General features: G+C 61.6%; 4 protein-coding genes across 4 annotated transcripts; 3 read left to right on the forward strand and 1 right to left on the reverse strand.

Moving 5' to 3' along the window:
• Nucleotides 1–4,666: 4,666 nt before the first annotated feature.
• On the forward strand, nt 4,667–5,540 carry BXZ73DRAFT_101979 (uncharacterized protein; the record flags this gene model as incomplete). The annotated part of the gene is made up of 4 exons (XM_048015077.1): nt 4,667–4,905; nt 5,058–5,136; nt 5,199–5,367; nt 5,512–5,540. The coding sequence occupies 4 exons, from the start codon at nt 4,667–4,669 to the stop codon at nt 5,538–5,540; spliced, it is 516 nt and encodes a 171-aa protein (XP_047877325.1).
• A 1,108-nt stretch (nt 5,541–6,648) lies between these two features.
• On the reverse strand, nt 6,649–8,683 carry BXZ73DRAFT_47790 (amidase signature enzyme; the record flags this gene model as incomplete). The annotated part of the gene is made up of 6 exons (XM_048019940.1): nt 6,649–6,924; nt 6,993–7,369; nt 7,425–7,486; nt 7,554–7,641; nt 7,692–7,770; nt 7,835–8,683. The coding sequence occupies 6 exons, from the start codon at nt 8,681–8,683 to the stop codon at nt 6,649–6,651; spliced, it is 1,731 nt and encodes a 576-aa protein (XP_047877326.1).
• Nucleotides 8,684–10,234: 1,551 nt separating this feature from the next.
• On the forward strand, nt 10,235–10,733 carry BXZ73DRAFT_11380 (uncharacterized protein; the record flags this gene model as incomplete). Its single annotated transcript, XM_048017445.1, has 2 exons — nt 10,235–10,305; nt 10,382–10,733. Coding segments are annotated over 2 exons (423 nt in total), but the record flags the coding sequence as incomplete, so codon positions are not given.
• A 1,753-nt stretch (nt 10,734–12,486) lies between these two features.
• On the forward strand, nt 12,487–14,364 carry BXZ73DRAFT_90346 (cytochrome P450; the record flags this gene model as incomplete). The annotated part of the gene is made up of 11 exons (XM_048025603.1): nt 12,487–12,571; nt 12,634–12,684; nt 12,772–12,994; nt 13,046–13,069; nt 13,123–13,197; nt 13,245–13,286; nt 13,326–13,407; nt 13,536–13,714; nt 13,769–13,859; nt 13,883–14,179; nt 14,257–14,364. The coding sequence occupies 11 exons, from the start codon at nt 12,487–12,489 to the stop codon at nt 14,362–14,364; spliced, it is 1,257 nt and encodes a 418-aa protein (XP_047877328.1).
• Nucleotides 14,365–15,255: the final 891 nt, after the last annotated feature.

The raw sequence follows: 15,255 nt of genomic DNA on the forward strand, positions 1-15,255 counted from the left end.
CAGGCCTACTCCCGGCAGCAGAACAACGCTAGAACACGCGGCAAAGGGTTCAGCGGATGGTTGATGGGAGTCGTGGAACGCAACCAGAGAGGGACTCGGCTTCGCCCAGAGGTCCCTGCGCCCAGAATTTGGTAGTGTTCGTGCCCTGCCATGCCCCCGGATTTCCCCCCTGCTCTCACAAGGCATGCCGCCTCTTCTCATCCCCATCTCCATTCCCATCTTCAGCCTCGCCCAATCAGCCTGTGCGTATCACCCTGCATCTCGACGCCTTGCAGCTTGAACCAACGCGAGGACGCCACGTGGCCATGGATCCCACGCTTGTCTAGGGCCCGGCTAACCATCACGCCGGGGCGACCATTTTTCTGGGAGCTTGTCTGGGAGCTGTTTATAAGGTTTACTAGCCTTCGTGGGACACGACATCGCTCGCTACGCAGTGCTAGCAATGTGCGCCATTCTGGACTGCAGCACTCGTACCTGCAGAAGGTAGAGACGAAGATGCGAGATGGTGCCCCGCGCGAACTCTCAAGATCTCAAGCCTCAAGGAACGCGTCTCGTCGCGTCTGTCATGTGATGACTAGACCACCCGGAAAGTCGTTCGCTGAATATCTCAGCTACGCCAAACCTGATTCACACCAAACTCGGCAAGAGTGCAGAATCACATCCTAGAAACATGTTTCGATTGTTCTAAATGCAATACGTACATGTGTGTGCGGCGGAGGAGGGGATTAGAGGAGCCACCGTCCTGTTGGAGTCTAAGCGCCGAAAGTTACATTTGTCCTTGTTTGGCTCCCCTGTTCACGCCCTAAGCACTGAATCGCTCGCTGCGCTCGTAAAAATCCGCGTGCAGCCAGAAAAAGTGTTTCTATGGGTTTCTATGTGCGAGAGAAAACCTTACTTGTCTTGCTCTCGGCTTTAATGTGGCACTAGAAAGATGGTCGCCCCGGCGTGCATGGCATAAGCTGCCAGCGGAGTCAAGCGCCGGCGTCACCCAGCGGGTCGTACGCCGCCTCCCCCGTCCACGCAGGCGCACACGAGTGGGTCCCGTGTAGCAACAAAGACCACAATGCGGTTGCGCCACTGAAGTTAGAGTCGCGTGGTGAAGCGGGTGCGGCCACAGTGAGGCGGCAGCGCCCGTGCGGCCATCCGCATTGGCGACGCGCGTCCAGCGGCCAGCCTGATCGGCGAACGGGGCTCGGGGGCGCGCCTTCGAATGGGCCCTTATCGCCGCGGCCGCGTGAAAATGATCGGCGATCATCTAGCGCCTCGCCTCGGGTCAGAGGCGAGGGCCGAGGCCGCTCGGCGCCAGTGGTAGGCATTCGGCGACGAGGGCGCGCGGCCAGCGCGCCACAGTCGGCGATCACGGCCGAACGCCCGCACCCGCAGAAACGAGGCGCTGCGCATCGGCGCTGTGCTGGCGCGACTCGGCCAGCAGCCACTGGAAACCCAGGCCGCGACGCTGGAGGAAGCAGCTGGGGCTGCGGTTCCTGGGCCCGGCGGGGGAGCGCCATTCTCATGAACGGGGCCTACAGCCACATATATTACTTTGCGTTGCATACATGTCGTGCTCTCTGCTTGGGGAGTGGCTGGCACAGCCGGCGCGTTGGGTCCCTACTCTGTTACGCCCTCAATGGCTTCTCGCTGGTCGACTGCATGGTCAAGGGTCGCTGGCATTCTTCCAGCTCTACCTGCGGAAGCAAGCCGACGTCCTGGAGCCCCACCTCGTCGTTCCCCCACACGCACTGGGCGACGCCCAGCGTATGATGCTACAGGTCCGTTGTCACTCTGCTCCTGTTTTCTTTTGGGACTCGTCAGCCTCGCTCGACGTGTCGCAACGCCCCTGCCTCAGCACGGGACTCGTCGCTCACCTTTCCCCTCTCACAGAGCATGACACAGGTGGCGCCTCAGAGCGCCGCGAGCTCAGCGCGATCCCTGCGCGCTTCTCGCGCGGACCCTGGCCACGCACCGTGACACGCTTCATGCGCGCGGTGCCGCATGCGACCGCTCTTGTCCGGTCTGTCAGCCATCCCTGTATTTCTAGTACGAAACATCTACGTTATCACTCCAACGGTCTATCTGCCGGACTGCGTCCAGAGCTGGACGCCGTAGATGGGAAATTCGCGTTGAATCGTCCAACCTCTGCAGACGATTCTGATCATTCCAATAATATCGGTGGTGGTGCTTATAAATAATGACTGTGTGTATCATAACAAGTGATACTATGGTCTAATGTGATGGTAATCTAATATACCAATTGACGTGGGGAGGCGAGCGCGAAGGGGGAGGTGGGCGACACGGGGATGGACGACGGCTCGGCCGCAAAGGTCCATCCCGCGCACGTCCTTGCGGTAGTAGAGCTTGACGCCGACCTTGACCGTATTGAAGGAGTCGCCCTCCCTCCTCCTCCTCCTCGTACCCGCTGTAGAAGCTCACGCCCGAGCGGGAGCCCGCCATCCGGCCCGTCCCACGTCGTGTGAGCCTCCGCACATACTCCAGCCGAGCGCGATACCCCCTCCGTAGCTGCTTGGCAGTGCGCCGACATTTGATGGTGCGCACCCGACGCCCGACGCCCAGTTCGCAACACATCCCTCGATGGGGGGAGTGGCGGTGCATCTGGGGGCGCGTCATCGGCACCGCTGTGGCCTTCGAGGTAGTCATCGTAGAACTCCGTTACCCGCTGGTTTCCACCCTGCACCGGCGGCGCGGGTCCGTTTGGTTCGGTCGGAGAGCCGCCCTTGTGGACGCTGAGCCCGTGTGTGGGTCCGTTCAGACCACCAGCGCCATACGTGGCACTGCGGGTTAGGCTGGGACCAGTGGGTGCGGCAGGCGACGTCTTGGGCAGGGTGGCGGGTGAAGGGGCTTGCAGTGTCACGGATACGCTCGCGAGCATCGTCCTCGCACGCTGAAGGACAGTGGGGGGACGCCTCGTTGGGTCGTTGCCGTCCACGAGCTTGGGTGCGCTGACGGAGGGCGCGACGACAGTGGGACGATAGAGGACAGCGACAAGCTGCAGGGGGTTTTCAGTGAGTTGAATGCACGCGGCGAAAGAACGTGCACGCATTCAGGCGGTACTTTCCTTCGTGTCGTGCTCGAGCTCCGTCGCGCCGCCCTCAGGCCCGACGATGTCCTTCATGCACGTACGGCGCATCTATGCGTGGGCGTCGCACGTGATGTCGTCCATGAGAGCGTGAGGGCGTCAGCGGTGCGCACGATCGCGGCGGAGGGGCCGTAGTACTCACAGAGCTTTGTCCAGGCGAGGTAGAGGACGCGGGGAGTAGGGGTGGTGTGGATGATGCGGGTGACTCCAGTGGGATGGGAAATACGGAGGTGGGCGACGTAGGCGAGAGGTGGCGACGGCACGGGCGACATGGCAACACGGGAACGGGGGCGACTTAGAGTCAACACGGCAGGCAGTGTGGAGGTGAATCGAGGTTGTCCGGTGCCATCCTGATGCAGGGGCGACGTTGAGTTTATGTCGAAGCGATGGTGGTCACTATCACGATCACCGCTCGGAGGAGCACGCTGGTGGCCGACTGCCGACCGAGGCGGATGTGGATCACGGTCGAGTGGCCTGGGAAAGAGGGAGAGACAAAAAAAGATGGTCAGTAGGATCCCAAGCCCTCAATACGCAACCGCCTGCAGCGGACAAGATGGAAGCGATTTGAACACCCACCAAGCAAGATGGGCTTGGCGTCATGCTCGGCGTCGGTGTCAGTGTCGGCGTCGGCCTATGCGAGAGCGACAAGGCTGCTCGCTTGGTGGATGGACATGTGGACAGGCGGGAAGCAAGAAAAGTACGCACCAAAGCCGCCAAGTACAGCATCCCTGCCGTTGCGTGCATATCTCTAGAGCATAACGGCATGCCAGATCACGGCTGTGTCACTGATGGCGGCCTGCAAAGTGTCAGTGCGTGAAGTCGTTGGTTCTCACAGCGCGGCTGAGCGTGCTAAAGGTGATCAATCATTGGGCCTAGTCATCGCGTAGACAAGATAGAGGGCAGAGTGTGCGACGCACCTACTGGCAGTGACCTACATCCTCATGAGAGGCCACTGCGGTCGACGCATAGAGGTCCACACGAGGCCACTGAGGCAGTTGGAGACAGAGTCTGAAGAGGTCGGAGTCGGACGAGACTGAGGCTGGCAGTGTCAAGCGCCGGTGTCCACTCAACGCGCGTCGATTCCCACGGGTCTCTGACTGGGTGCTGACCCGATGCCGACCTCCCTGTCCTTCCCGACCTCCCCTTTTTTTTATTCCCGGCGCAACGTCCTCAACGAGCACGCAAACCCGCCTCTCGCCGCCCGCTTTCCAGAGGCGCTGTTGCGGCCCTGGTTGTCTTGGTGAGTCCCCTGCTCCTTGCACTCCCCACTTCGCCCACCACCTCCACAGCCCCCGGCCGCACCACCAACTCCGTCCCCACAACGAGCGCGTCCCTGCAAACCGTGCACGAAACGCTCGTCCCTCCGGCGTGGCCATTGCCACTGTGTCACACATCGCCGCATCCGCCCGCCGCAACGCCGTACGTAAGCTCCCCTTACCGCAAAGTCGGGGCTGGCGATCCGTGACGATGGCGTACCTAGGTTAGCACAACATCGTGTCTGGAGAGCAGCACCGCTATACATTGTGAGCACCCTCTTTCCTTCGATGGGATGGGACTGTGCACTGACCCCCCATGGCCCAGCGTGTTTCGCACGAGAGGGTAGAGGAGCAGCGAGTGCAGATGCTCGAGCATGAAAAGCAGGTCGCGCAGTTCCGTGACTGCACCGCGCTCCTCGAGGGCTCAGGCCAGGACAACCATCTCGGCGTGACCAAGCTGGGCGGGAACGTGGTCGGCGACTTTTTGATCAACGTGCGTCCGTCCGCTCAGACCCCTGCGATCCGCACGTTCCTCAACCTGCGCAGTCCTCCCCCGTGTGTTCTGCATGCGTGCATAGAACGCGGCATCCAGCAAATCAGCCGCTAGGCGGCAGACGTTGCCCGCGCGCACCCTCCAGTGGCACGCCGCGCTCACGGACGACGACCCGCCCGAGCACTCCTAATCATCTGTCACGTCCGGGATCCAGGTCCAGAGCCGTCACCAAGACCATCGCTGAGGGCGTCGTCAACTGCCTCATCTCCCCCAAGGCAAACATTCGGCTCACGGTATGCACGAGCACATCTTCTCCCGTATGTGCACCTCTCCTCATGCCATCCTTCCGCATTAGATCCCCTCCGCGCACGTGCTCGCCGCGCCCCGCAGGCGATTCCAACGTCGGCGCCGTCCGGCGCCGGCAGACATTCTCCGCTGCCACCAAACCCTGCTCGACCAACACCTCCCGCTTCTTCCCCTCCAAGCGGCCGGACCATCGCCCGCAACGCCCCGGCTCCTTTACGGTACGTTTCCTTTTGGTTTGCTTTACTTCTTTGTCCATGCTCATTTCCATTTTCACTTCATTTCCCCACCTCCCGCGCCATGACCTATTCCCGCATATGCGCACACAACCCCTCCGCTCACGCAACTCTTCGACACATGCTCAGGGACAAAGGACTACGTCCTCGCACCCTAGTCACCCCCTTCGCCCGCGCATGCCCACCTGCGGTGCCACCTCCTGCGTAGGGTCGAGGGGCTCGACCGCTAGCTCAAGGGCAAGAACACCCCCGACGCTGGCGCGCCCCTCAACAGCACCTCCTCTCGACTCGCTCTACGACGCCGACCGGATGCTGCCGCTCCAAGGCACGTCGTTCTCGGCGACCCCACAGCGCCACGCTCCACGGCGCCGCCTTTGTGTTCGTCAGAAGCATTGAGTCCGCTTATGGTGCGGAGGGGGGACACTCGCGTCTACTATCGCGATCGTCCTACCTCCCGCGGCCGCTTGTGGACTGGTGTGCATATCGTCTCGGGGAGGCAACGGCAACCTGCACGCATACACGTGGCGGCGGCGGATGGCTTGAGCACTTCCCAGTCGCTCTCGTCTTCAATATCGGCGCCACACATGTCGGATGTCCATGTATATACTTGTTCCGGTTACCCCGCACTCGTGTTCTGCCTGTAGTAAACTAGTAGCCACCGTAATGCATGGATGGGCGTTCCGACGCGGACGTGCTGGCGACGGCGACGGCGGGCGAGGGGCGGGAGGAAGAGGAGGGGATGCGGTTCGTGCCGTGGACGTGCGAGCTCCGGACGGAGACGAAGGCGGTCGTCGTCGCGAGGCTGCGGGCGGACGAGCGGACGTTCCCGAGTATGGTGGGGAACTCGTGTGGGCGGCGGAGGTGCATGGGTGCACGAAGATCGAGTTCTGGTGCATGCCGGACAACCTCCACGAGCTCATGGAGAGGATGGGGTTCACTGCGACGAAGGAGCGGACGGCTCACCTTTCCGTGTGTTATGGAGAAGGAGAAGAAGAGCTGAATTGGCTCGAAACCGAGAAGCAAGTGCTTCTACTGTTGGCGCCCGTGCGAGAGGGTGGTGCTGATGCTCTGTCCAGGTGCTGAACGTGTGAAGAACGCCACCGAATCAATGCGCAACGTTCCTCATGTAGACGCACAAGGCGATTGAGCGACAGACATCGATAAGTAGAAGTGAACCAATTAATCAAGAGTTGCTCCGGGATCAAGAAAGTGTGCACCCGGTCGGGATATCCCAGTATGGAAATGAGGAGATATCGTACGAGGTATTTACAGAACCTGCGGAACGAAGGGTTTCCCAGACTCACGGAGCGCGGCCTCAATGACCTCCATGCCCGCCAGAGCCTTCTCCTCCTCGAAGCGTCCCGCGACGACTTGCACCGACAGCGGCAGACCGGCCATAGCTTCCGCGTCGTAGATGTCGTGCACCTGACGGGCGACATCGCTCAGTCCTAGATACCTGTCGCTCTTCTTAAAGTCGGCAGTGTAACTGTCCCGGGCCTCGTCGACCCGGCCGACTGGTAGCACGCCCACAGCGTAGTCGAGCTAGCGGGATGGAAACATCAGCCAGGAGCCACGCCGGCGCCCACATGCTGCGAACTCGTGACACGCACCACGTTGTACAGGAAGGAGTAGTTCGCCGACACCAGCGTGGCCTTGTCGCTGACCTCCGGCTCAATCGGCATGGCGGGGAGCGCGTGCACCGGGGTGAGCACGAAGTCGAGCCCCTCACGCCGCCACGCATCGTGCCACCGCGCACGATACGTGTCCCGCTGCAGGACCAACCCGCGCTCCTCAAGCGCCGAGCTGGGGTGGAAGCATGCGAGCAGGTCCGCCCACGCATCGTTGCGCCCTTTCGGGGTCGACCACCAGCGCAGGAAGACGGCTTGCAGTCGCTTGAGCCACAGAGGCAGACGGAGAATCGTCTGGACCGTGCGTAAGGCCGGTGAGATGGACTCCCCGGATCGCAAGGGCATGAACGCGGATGCGCCTGTGGCGTTGTGGGTGTGCGTCAGAAGGGAGCGGGCTCGGGCGGGGACACGGACCTCCATCAGCGAACATGAGTTGGTAACCTATCTTGAGGCCTTCAAGCGGACTAGGGGGATGGCTGGGGAGTGAATGCAATGGCGCGGTGAGCGGTGAGATGCGGCGGCGGCGGCGGGGAAGGAGCTTACAATACCACAACCTCGTGGCCCTGCTTCCTGAGCGCATCGGCGGCCTCAGCTAGTGCCCGCGCATTCGCCGGTGTGGGCAGAACGACGCCTAGGGAGATGATCAATCCTTGAAGCGTACCAAACGTTGGAAAACCTTACCATCGTCCATAACCAGACCGAATCTCAATTTCCGGCCTGACGTCACGCAATCAGAAGGCCGCCATGTCAGAGGCACGCACTAGAGAGGAGCAGCTAGAAGCATGAGCGCTGCAGACGCAATGGCTGCTGCTGGTTAGACGCACGGTGTGGTCATACTCCCAAGGACGCATGCGAATTATGCGCTCCCAGAAGTCACGCAGGTCCGATAGTGAACGGGCGAGCGGAGCAGTGATTGTTGGGACGGCGTCCAGTCCTGGAAGGCACCCAAGGGAGCCACTGTTTGGGAAACGACCAGCGGAACCCTTGACGGCGTAGAGGCCGCAGAATGCGGCAGGGTAACGTGAACTGCCGCCGAGGTCGGTGCCGACTTCGATGAGACTGCCCTGCCAGGCTAACAGGGCGGCGCCCCCACCCGTGGACGCGCCGGGAGAGAATGCGGGGTTGAAGGGATTGGTAGTACGCCCAAATAGGTCGGAGCTTGTCTCAAATGAGAGGCAGGCAGTGGGGAGGGTGGTCTTCGCATAAACAAGTGCACCGGCGTCGCGGAGAAGGCGGAGGAGAGGGGCGTGTTGGAGGGCGGGGTGACCAACACGAGACGAAAAGCCCAGGGTGGTATCGTGTCCAACAATGTCAAAACATTCCTTGATGCTGACGGGGACGCCAAGAAGAGGTAATTCTGAAGTGGCCAGTGGTATGGAGGCGTTCTCTGCTGCTTCTTCAAGAAAGATGTCGGCAAGACAGTTGGTAGCATCGTGAGCTTTGAGGGCCCGTTTGCCGTATGCTTCAAGGACATCTAACGGGGTGAATCCGTCCACGCTCCCGCAGGCGAAAACAAGTTGTGTGAGTGAGAGGTCGAGGATGGAGGAGTCGGTGGCGGAGACGGTGGCCCGATAGATCGCAGGAGTAGAGTCTAACTTCTGGCGCAACTCCTCTTGCTTCCGTGCGCTGGGTAGAATGATTGAGTAAGTAGGTTTAAGGCGAATGACAGCCATGCATGGGTCCTGTTTCAAGCCCTGCCCCTGATGTGGCGGCGAGCTGCGGCGTGTATGCGCAGACCCTGGCGCTTCTCCTCGGACCGCCCACGGTAAGCCGCGGCTTGCGCGCATCGGGAATGGAGGAGGACAGAGGGTGCAACGCGCCAGACTGCATGGGGCAGACATGCCGCTTGGCGCAATGCACGCCTTGAATCCACGTGCTCTAGTCTCCTCCACGTACGTGTCTCCCCACATAGCCCCCTAATACACCGCGGGCGATTTTGAAAGGCGCATGGGCAAGTCTATGATGATGCAGAACGGAAGTAGGGGCAGCGAGCTTGACGTCGAGGAATTCCACGTGCGAACATGGGGTTCCGCCGTGGGAGAGAAGGGCGGCGAGGAGGGCGCGCAATGCAAATAGCGCGAAAGGAGCTCGGAGGGTAGGAGAAGACTGACCAGTCTGCGCGGTGCGCGGAATAGGAAGACATGAGCGCGCTGCGCGCGGTCGGGTGCGGGGGTGTAGGGAGAAGCGACCAGAAGGGAGGGCGGGGAGGGTGGCAGACGGGGCCGGGGGGTATTAATTGCGCGAGACATTGGCGCCAGTCACGGTCGGAGGAATGCGCCGCCGATGGGCGCTCGGACGGGCGGCGCCAGTGCGGCATGCGGGCGCAGCGGCCCCGCCTCCCACCCGCGTCCTCCCGCCGCCATGTCGTGGCCAGTCCACAACGCCAACTACAAGGCCTCCAGGCTCCCAAGATGTGCCCGGGAGCTCTCCAGGTACGTATTGCCGCTCCGTGTGCGGTCCATTTGGACATGTTTCGGTGCGAGCGGCTGATGGACCGCACAGCACGCTCGCTCAACCTCGCTGCCCGCCCGCGCAGACGTGGCTCCTCGACACGCCGGTGGAGGGTCTCTGGTTAATCAGAGACCCAGCCACTGGCAGGCCTGCAGAAATGGGCCATCACACGCGCGGCTATGGCTTTCGTAGGCCCGGCTTGCTGGCACCGCAAAATGGTGTGTTGCTGCGGCCGCCCTCCCTTCCTGTTCTGCGCTTACCGTTTGGCTCTCTGCGCTGCAGTATGTAGCGCACAAAAACACCGCCCCCATGCAAACTTTGGTATGCGCACGCTCAAGTAGTGCGAGCTGTGGTCCCACATCAGTGAAGAGGGACAAAGGGTGGGTTGCACGCACTGTTGCTCGTTCTTCTCCAGTCCATGCTCATGATATCTCGACCATTCCTCCCCTGCGTCCCACCTCAAAACATAAGCACAGCGCATCATTCAATCATGCCTAGTCACAAGTCGGAACATCCAATGCGCTCCCAAGTGCTGCTCCTCGTGTCATTCTTGAAGACGCCAACCCCAGCGTGGCCACTGAACGGCACCGCACCACCATTTGTCAGTCTCCAGCCCCTTCTTTCACCTGCGCTCTGCTCACCCCGTCTCCAGTCCTTCACCCTTCCATGATTGCTGTCGTGGCACGGTCTTTAGTCGCGCCCACCACCATCGTGTTCTCAACCACGCATGAACGTCTCCCGCTTCGTGGGTCTCGCTGCGGCGTGCGGTGGTGCCTTTTTCGGGTCTCGACTGTCTTCAGCACCCGCCTCACTTCCCGTTCTGCGTTCCTTCCAAGGACTGCCCGTGCTTTCTCCCTTTACTGCCCTGTTCCATTCGCTTATTCGCTTCCAATGGTCCCTTCCGCGCGGTCCTCTCGTAGCCCCACCACATTTTCCCTTAACGGGGGCCTGGGCGAGTGCACCACTTCCCCCAGCAGCAGCAACAACAGGACTGGCTCCCCAGCCCGCCCCTTCACACGTACTAGCATATGCCCCTACATTATCTCCTCCCCCAGCACCGGCGAACTCTCACCCGATGGCTCAAACCTTCGCTGTGGCAGTGGCTCCCATTCCCCTGGCCACGCCGTGCCCCCTGGTTCGCTGGCGGCCATCCCCCACTTCCACCGCCACCACCTGCTCGGGGCGGCTGCCATCATCTGCGCCTCCGCCCGTGCATCCACCGTCCACCTCCAAGCTAGCCACAGAAATCGCACTCAAGCCAGCCACCAATTCCGCCTCCCCACCCTCTGCCGACCATCCAGGGACGAAACCAGCTTCCGCGCCCCCCAAGGCCAATACCCGAAGCCAAGTCCGAAGCCCCAGCGGAGGACGAGTGGCCTCCACTTACTACCAACCCCATGCACTTGGAGACATCTGAGACCCGGCGCAGCAGCAACGCATCCGGCCCCTCTGCGAGAACAAGTTCCCCGCCACGCCAGGTCCCCTGCTGCTGCCTGCTCCCACGATGCCCGGTCTCGTCAAGACTGGGCGCCTATCCTGGACGTCCCAAGCGAGAGCGTCGCGGTCGACGAGGGTGAGCCCGCGCCCGTACAGCGCGACGGCGAGGATGGTGCGGTTATGAATCCATGTGAGCGCCGGGAGGTCGCTGCAAGCGCAAGATGGAGGACAAAAAGGACGTTTCCCGCCCCTTCGGCAACGGCGCCGCCCCCGCCTCTTGCGGCCCCGCGGGCATCGGGCGCCTGCCCTGCGCTATGCGCCCGACCGCCGTTCTCCACACCGCCGCCTTGCCCCACCACCAACAGCGACGTGCGGCGTACGAAGATTCTACTTCCGTTGAGCCTGCATGGGGTGCGTCTCTCACCCGAACTCTCTTGGTCGGGTGCGGGCATGAGCTGATTGCGTGAATTCAAGCTGTGTGGAGCCTCAAGAAACGCCGTGGTGAGTGGACCAGGAGCGGGGCGTCGCCTGGGCGGCGCCTTCATGTGCGTTGCCTCCGTTCTTCGCTATCTCGATGTGCTCACGCAAGATTTCCAGCACTAGAACCGACGGGCAGACCACGATCAGTCGGCAAAACCGCTGAACGCAAAGACGGGGAAGAAGACGCCGGGATATGCAGATCACGCCGGAGCTGGCGCAGACTCAGGTGCAGCTCATGGTGCAGGCGGTCGGCGCCACGTTCAAGCGCCGGATGGCGCGGTGCCTCGCGCTCGGGAACAAGAAGGCGCTGTTCGCGGATGGCCAACGGTGCGTGCTTATTTCCGTGCTGGCGGCGGACGCGGATCCTGAGCGGGAGTTTCGAGGGTAGTTGGGGAACTGCCGGAGTTGATCGAAGCTCGGATTGATCCTGGGAGAGCCATCGGGTTGCGACAAAAGGTCATCTACAAGACTGTGGTCGGAGTTGGTGTATGGCTGTCGAAGCCAGCCGCTGACGGTGCGCTTGCAGCCTGCCTACTTCCAGAAGCAGAACAAGGCTAGAGCACACGGCGAAGGGCTCCGCGGACGGTCGATGGCCATGGGGCGTAACCGGAGAGGGCCTCGGCTTCGCCCAGATATCCCTGCGCCCGGATTTCGATGGCCTTCGCACCCCGCCACACCCCCGGATTTTCCTTCTGCTCCCACAAGGTGTGTCGCCTCTCCTCATCCCTATCCCCATTCCCATCTTCAGCCTCGCCCCAGAAGCCTGCGTGTGTCTCCCCACACCGCAGTACCGCGCGGCTTGAACAATCGGGAGGACGCTCTGTGGCCATGCATTTACCACCCGTGTTCCGGGTTCTGCTTCCCATGGCATGAGCCACCGACATATGGCTAGGCGCACCCAGCGCGTCGCGCACGCCGCCTCCCACGGCCATGTTGGCCCGCACGAGTGGGTCCCATGTAAACACTACGACCACCATGCGATTGCAACATTTAAGTTAGAATCCCATGGCGAAGCAGGCATGGCCGCCGTAGGAGCAGCCGCCTCTCGCCCTTCTACCCACTCGCCCAATACCCCGGGCCCCTGGGATGTAAACTGACCAAGTTCTAGATGGCCTTCCTCGGTGCTACAGGTCGTCGGTACGTGTGCATCCAGCACCTACACGAACACTACGCGTTGGATATCGTGCGCATCGGTCAGTCCAGCGGTCCTCCACTTCTTGTGCCTGTCCGGCTCACGGAAGGTCGTGCATTGCAGGCCCCAATGGACTTTCGATCCGCGACCCGACTGCCATGCTTGCAATTCTGGGTCCGTCTGGGTCTGAATTGAAAACGCCCTTGTAAGTCGTCCCATACACAATCAGGAAGAAGCGCTCACACCTGGGCAATCGCGCAGGCATGAAAGGCATGCTCCTCAAAGCGGAGCCGCTTACGATGATCGCAATCCAAGACACGGACGAGCATGTGCAGCGTCGACGCCCGTACCACGCGGACTCTCGCAGGGGGGCCCTGAAAGACTACGAGGTGATGGTCTCCCGGCGGGCTCGGATGCTCGTCGACCGCCTGGGTGAGACTAAGGGGGCGGACGTTTGCCTTGACGAGTGGTTCGACCGCTTCTCGTAAGTGCTCTACTCATCTGACGTCGTCAACAGCTTCTGACGCGCATACAGGTGCGATTACATGTCAGATCTGGCGTGAGCGTCCGTGTATGCACCTCCGTGCTTTCCTCGCTTACAAGGTTCCCCAGATTTGGCGGCGGTTCGGAGCTACTGAGTGGAACCGACAAGAACAACTTCCTCCCTGCCCTCACTGCAGCGACTACGTGAGTGCCCTCGCAAACAAACAGCACCCGTGCTGAATTTTGAACAGGTCTGCGGTGTTCCTCTCGCACGTACCCTGGCTGGGGGTGTAGTACTTCGAATACATCCCCGTGCTCGTCAAACCGCTGAGCACACTGCACGTGAACTGCTCCGCGCTCACCAAGCAGCGCGTGCACCGCGGCGCCGCCACGCACGACCTCTTCCACCACCTCGTGCGTCCTCGTCCCCTCTCCCGCACGTGCACATTCTGATGCGTTGGCGCCGTCGCCCTTGTCTCTTCTGCGCGCATATCCTGCAGAACCACGACGATAACCCGTCGCGCCCGCCGCCCTCGCAGTAGCAGCTTATCGAGGACGCCGTCCTTACGATGGTCGCGGGCTCGGACACCGTCGCCTCTACGCTCACCTCGCTCTTCGCCTGCCTCGTCGCGCACCCAGCCGTCCACGCGCGCCTCTCGCGCGACACAGACGGGACGGTGACACGCGCCCACCGCGACATGGCCTATTTAGGCGCCTTGATGTGAGCGCCTCATGTAACGGCTCCTTGGGCAGCACGGTGTTGACGATCGGGCAGAAACGAGACGCTGCGCCTGTTCCCGCCCGTCCCGAGCGGCACGCAGCGCCAGATGGCCCCCTGGGGGCCCTGGATTCACTGTGGGAGACAAGTGCGTCCCTGTTGAGTGACTAGATGCGCCCGCGGGCCGCGCTGACGATGATCATCATCAGATACATACCTCCCGGGTCGGCGCTCTGGGTGCACGTCTGGTCGATGCATCGCGACGCGCGCAGCTTCTCCGATCCCACGCGCTTCTGGCCTGAGCGCTGGCTGCCAGTCGACGCGCACGACTCGAAGCCGACTCGCGGGTTCGCGCACGACGAGGCCGCCTTCAACCCGTTCTCGTACGGGCCGCTCAACTGCGTCGGGAAGGCGCTCGGGTTGCAGGAGATCTGGACGGTGGTGTGTGCGGTGCTGCAGCGGTTCGAGGTCCGGCGGGTGGCGGGTGGCGGGCGGCGGGCGGTGGGGGCGTGCGAGGGGTGGAGCGGTGGATGGCGGCGTACGAGGGGGCGTGCCTGGACCACTTTGTGAGCGTGAGGGGGAAGGTGCGCGTCGTGCTGGAGGCGCATCGAGTGGTGCGCAACTGCGATGGGGGTGCGGAATTCGCTTCATAACTTTCATATCAGGCTGTTTACTAGCCAAGACTTCCGCCGCGCGTGATCCAAATGCCTTTCTACGTCATGGAGCCGTCCTATAGTTTGGTGTTGTCAAGCACTTGGTCGCACATGAAGAGTAGACCACGCCTACCGATTGGACATCGGAAGATCCTCAAGATCCTCATCATCTTGCTTGCGCCATGGTTAGTTTCTCGTCCGACAGGTTGACCAGATTCCCGCCGCCTCATGGCTGCACTTGTCGGCCACATGCACGCGCTGTGTCCTGCCTTCTGGGCGGTGCGTGGACGAGCGAGGAGAGTCAAGCCTTGAGGTACATCGTGTTGAAGGTGCATCGAGTACAGCATGGAATCAGATCTAATGAGAATGACAACTGTTGTGATTAAACTCGACCTTCGCTGGTGCCCCCTCACTCCCCCCATGCCTCGCCTCCAAAACCACCGGCACCACCGCCCGCGACGTCGTAAATAAGTCTTTGTATCTCTCCTCGTACGCCTATATTAAATACTCCGCCTTCAGACATGTAGTCCAAGGAGATGTGGAGGCGAGGGTGATGGGGAGATGTGGCGTAGCGTAAGGGGTAGAAATACTAAGCAGAAGCGCAGGCAGGGGCGGTAAGCGTGGGCGCCGACGAGGGCCGAGAATCGAGGGCCGAAAGCATGGGGAGGAAAGCGACAGCAATACGAATGCATGATCAATGGCAAGCAAGGGAAGCAGAACTATGTGCAGGTAGTAGCAGTAATCAGGTGGTAGTGACGACAACGCGCAACCCAGGGACGCAGACAGGCCAAAGGGGTTTGCAATGGAGGATGGAACCAGGTGGCAAGACGGGAATACAGGGTGGCAAGCAGACATTAGGTTGGGGTGTCAGGTAAGGATGTCGATTGTGGT

The sequence above is a fragment of the Epithele typhae genome, assembly GCF_022376455.1.
Source record: "Epithele typhae strain CBS 203.58 chromosome Unknown BXZ73scaffold_28, whole genome shotgun sequence".
NCBI lineage: Eukaryota > Fungi > Basidiomycota > Agaricomycetes > Polyporales > Epitheliaceae > Epithele > Epithele typhae.